The 4,324-nt window shown below is 32.1% G+C and overlaps 1 protein-coding gene across 1 annotated transcript; it reads right to left on the bottom strand.

Moving 5' to 3' along the window:
- Positions 1-1,653: 1,653 nt before the first annotated feature.
- LOC125060478 lies at positions 1,654-3,236 on the bottom strand. Its single transcript, XM_047665399.1, has 2 exons — positions 2,950-3,236; positions 1,654-1,893 (listed from the first exon to the last, which is right to left on the bottom strand). Exons 1-2 carry the CDS (start codon positions 3,186-3,188, stop codon positions 1,674-1,676), a joined length of 459 nt encoding a protein of 152 aa, XP_047521355.1. The 5' UTR covers positions 3,189-3,236; the 3' UTR covers positions 1,654-1,673.
- Between the last annotated feature and the right edge of the window lie 1,088 nt (positions 3,237-4,324).

Raw genomic sequence — 4,324 nt, 5'->3', positions numbered from 1 at the left:
AAGGTGGTTCCTCTACTATACTTGTACTACTTATCAAAGCAGAATTTAAGTTATTATATCTAGGTATTTGAATATGGAAAAAGCATTATTCTGTTTTCACAAGTACACATTGTATGTCCGAAAGATCATTATTAGTTTAGGTACTTATTAAACTTTTTATTTATTCTATAAGAACTATTACTTTTTTATAATTTAATTAAATATTGTATTATATATATTTGTAGACAACAAATCAAACAGTAGATATTATTAATTGGCTTAATGTGCGGCTGGGTTTGAATTGTTTTTTTATTATATTGTATTTGTACTACTTTTATATGTTTCATAATTTGGTTTGAGTTACTTAAATAGTGTGTAGAAAGTTTAATTTTTTCATAAAATTAAATGTGATAGTCATTCTTTTGTATTCATTCTGTTGTCTCCTACTTCTAAAACGTTTGCCTCCTTAAGTACTTTGACGTGTTATACATGATAGTAGTATATATTTACTTACCGTAAAAAATATTTAAAAGAAATTAATATAAAACAATACATGTCGACGGAAGTTTTTATTTAAACTTAACTAACCAACAGTTTAGTAAATAGCGCGTATAGTTTGAGCGTGGAGGGTTCGCCTTTCGATGATTTTATTGTGTTTTAGGTCGAGATATGCAGGCGGTGGTAACTTAAAAATTATCAATGAATAAAACATAGGAATGTCCTGCGCCGTGGTACTTCAAGCGACCGCAACTAAAAACTATCCTTTTAGAAAACTCTTTCTAGCAATAGATCTTTAGCACATTACAGCATTTGCATTGAACATAAAGCCTTCAAAAGCCCAGACTTTCGAATACCCCGTCTATCCATTCTTAGACGTTCATACCGTTTATTTATCGCGTAATATCGCCGCGGTATTGTTGGAGCCATCAATAATTCATGCCCGTGAGTTATAGCGGCGACGATCTTCCTGGATTTCCTCTCGGCTCCTGATGTCCTGGTATATTGTATAACTCGATATTACTATTTTGAACTCAAATTTACTATACACATTTGGCAAGTTAACGTTCCTAAAGTTCGAAGTTTGGGAATTTATTGTGTGTATAACGAAAATAATAACCTGAAGTTTAAAGCTTTGATAACCAAACGGATTACTTGCAAATTGTCAAATCTATAAAATCTAGAATCTGCTAGAAATTTTGAAAATATACACAGTAAGAATTATACATTATTTATTTGTTTCCACCGATTCACAGTTAGCAATACGAAAACGGAAACAAGATGAAATAAAATAAGGAAACAACAGAAATAAATTACAAATAGATATATAATAATGAAACAATTAACAGCACATATATCTATGTAATATTGCCACACATTAAACCACGCCAAACGCCTCTTAAAACTACCAATTGTCTTGGCATTTTTACGCCCGAACCCAATAATCAATCCACAATCTCAAATTGAGACAATCTGAGATCAGACCGTGACAGTCGACGACCTCTCATGTATAGCTTGTATCGACAGATGGCTATTACAATCCGTCGATTGGTTATTGGCACACGTTTTACAACATCTAAGATTATTATCTCAGATGGTGGATTATGGATTGAGATAGGTTATTGGGTTCAGACAGTCCATTAAATAGTTTGCCTCAGGAAAAGAGATAATAAAATAAAAAATGCATTTAGTTATATTCATAACATCCCTAAGAATCTTCTAACATATTTTCCATTTACTTTCATCAAACTGTAAACGGGTATAGGTTTCGTATTTGCGGGCACCTCGTTTTCTTTGGTCGAGTCCAATTGTTCAAAGTCCAAATTGTCCCCATCTGGGGATGGCTTTTCTAGAAGTTCAAGCGCCTTTTCCTCATCCAATACAGCATTCTGATGTTTATCTTTAGTAGTACGTGGCCTACGAAATAACATATTTCAAACAATCATATTAAATTATTCATTTATTTAACACTTATACAAAAGCATACATATAAAAAAGCAGGTTACATAAGTTATTAGTCAACGGGCGGCCTTATCGCTAACAAGCGATTTCCTCCAGGCAACCCCTTGGAACAATAAAATAAGAAAGAGATACAGAGGGTTTTGTACAAAAAGTACATAAATTATTAACAAAAGACAACATAAAATTACATGTTACACTAACTTTATCAAGAATGAAGTAAAATCTAAACAAAAAACATAATAATAATAGGTATAAACAAATATGTAAAGGCTAATTACTAGGGTTAATGAGTGACAATTAATGCATATATGTAGCTAATTACGAGGCAGAAGTTAAATTATTATCCAGATAGCGCGAAAAGTTTGAAAAAATAACTAAATGGATTTTTATGAATCTTTACAATAATATAGCATATACATCAGACTAACACATAGGCTAAAATTTATGAAGATATTGTCTGAATTGTCCAAAATATCAAGTAAGTAGGAAACATTTGCGAGCTATTCTGGCGTGCGCTGCCAAAACCGCTGGAGTTATAAAAATGTCTATGATGGAAATGTTTATCTTAAATAGTTTTACTAGTTTTTTCTACGCCACGCTTATATTGAAATACGAATCCTGCGCCTAGTTGGCCTAATTCTTAAATAAGAATTTTTAAATTATGTTCACAGATACAGTTATAACTGATTTTAGCACTTGCTTTTACTTTATATAATTTTAGCTGTGCCCGCTATTTAGCTACATTAATGACATTATTATACAGTATGCCTTCCTGGACTAATATCCAACATAAAAAATTCAATTTAAACCCCTAGCTCCTGTAGCATGTTCTACCAAACAAATAAACTTTTTCAGTAATATTAAAAAAACAACTATAAGTTATAGAATCTTGATGACAAGAGGTCACATAGCCAATAATAAAAAATACATTCTTTTTTACATAATTTGTTGGATAGCGAGAGAAATTGGAGTCGCAGTTAGTATTTCAAAGTATGTTTAATATCCACTTACTCGTTCAAAAACTCGTGATTATTGTGAAGCAGGTCATAGTTTTTATTTTTTATTTCGCTGACAAATTTCTCAGCGGCTTTCTTAGCAAAGACATCAGCCAATTTTCGTAGATATTTCAAGGAAGATTCAGACGCTAAAGTTTTTATTATCTCGACAGGATCAAGTTTCACTATTATCGGGTGATCTTTACCCCAAGACTGCGTCGTGAATAGGAAAATCAATTGAATTTTTAATAACATCCTCCACTGAATTTATGTTCGCAATAAAAGTTTTATTGTTTGAATTTTTATAACTGTACTACAAAAAATTATAGCCTAGATGCACATAGATGATTTTTAAAAGAATGCATTACCCAAGTCGAAATTCGACTCTTAAAGCATACGGGAGGGTGAAAAAACCGTAAAAGACGCTTAGTATGGCGATCTTACATAATGAAACAGCAATCAAGATACGACAATGAAGATTGTGTACGCGCTTTTTGATGGTTGGATATATTATCTTTAAAATTGACTACCAAAGCGCAAAGTTTAAGCGTATTAAAAATTCTAAGAGCTCTAATCATACGTTTCACATTACTGCAATTGCTGATATCACGTGACTCAATATATAATTTATTTATGTAACTTAATGTACACTTATGAACATTAGTAAAAAAAATTGCTACTAAATTTACATTTACAGCTCGAATGGAGAGCGTAGAACGGACGAGAAGACAATCTTTAACAAAAATTGTAAGCTGGTGGCTTCACCACATAATAAAGGAGTTAATAATTGTAGTTAAATAAAAAATATGAATACATGAAAGAGAAAATTAAACGTTTCACATTTATCAGCTAGACAGTAATTTAAGAGCTAGACTATATCCAAAACATAGTAATTTAAGGCAGCAAATAATTAATTTACAGCCGTACATACACCGATACAAGTCCGAACACTTACCACAAATAGCACCCGTTCGAGCACGTCGCATGGTCATCGGCCCCCTCACCATGGTGTATGGCGAGAAACAACCCTATGCATGGACATCTACGTGAACACGACGGCATAAGATTAAAAATGTATTTTCAATCATATTCAAGTTGCAATGTCCGTTCAATATATAAGAACAATTTACAATATAGCCTTAGGCGAGAAATATACAATTGACTATCTTTGCATAACAATATGGAAATGTAAAGAAAATCATGCATAGTATGGGTTTTCCATTAATATTAAAGTGACGCCACATGTGATGCCCTTCACTTGATGGAGCCTGGGGGCCAGGTAATGTAGGCGACAAGTTTATATAAAATCAGAACAAACAGTACTTTCATCATTATTTTGTTTTAGTTAGTTACTGTTCTAAATTTAAAAATATATTCTTTTTCGGTAATTA

The sequence above is a fragment of the Pieris napi genome, chromosome 21 (assembly GCF_905475465.1).
Source record: "Pieris napi chromosome 21, ilPieNapi1.2, whole genome shotgun sequence".
NCBI classification, from domain to species: domain Eukaryota; kingdom Metazoa; phylum Arthropoda; class Insecta; order Lepidoptera; family Pieridae; genus Pieris; species Pieris napi.
This window is presented reverse-complemented; position numbering and strand designations above follow the sequence as displayed.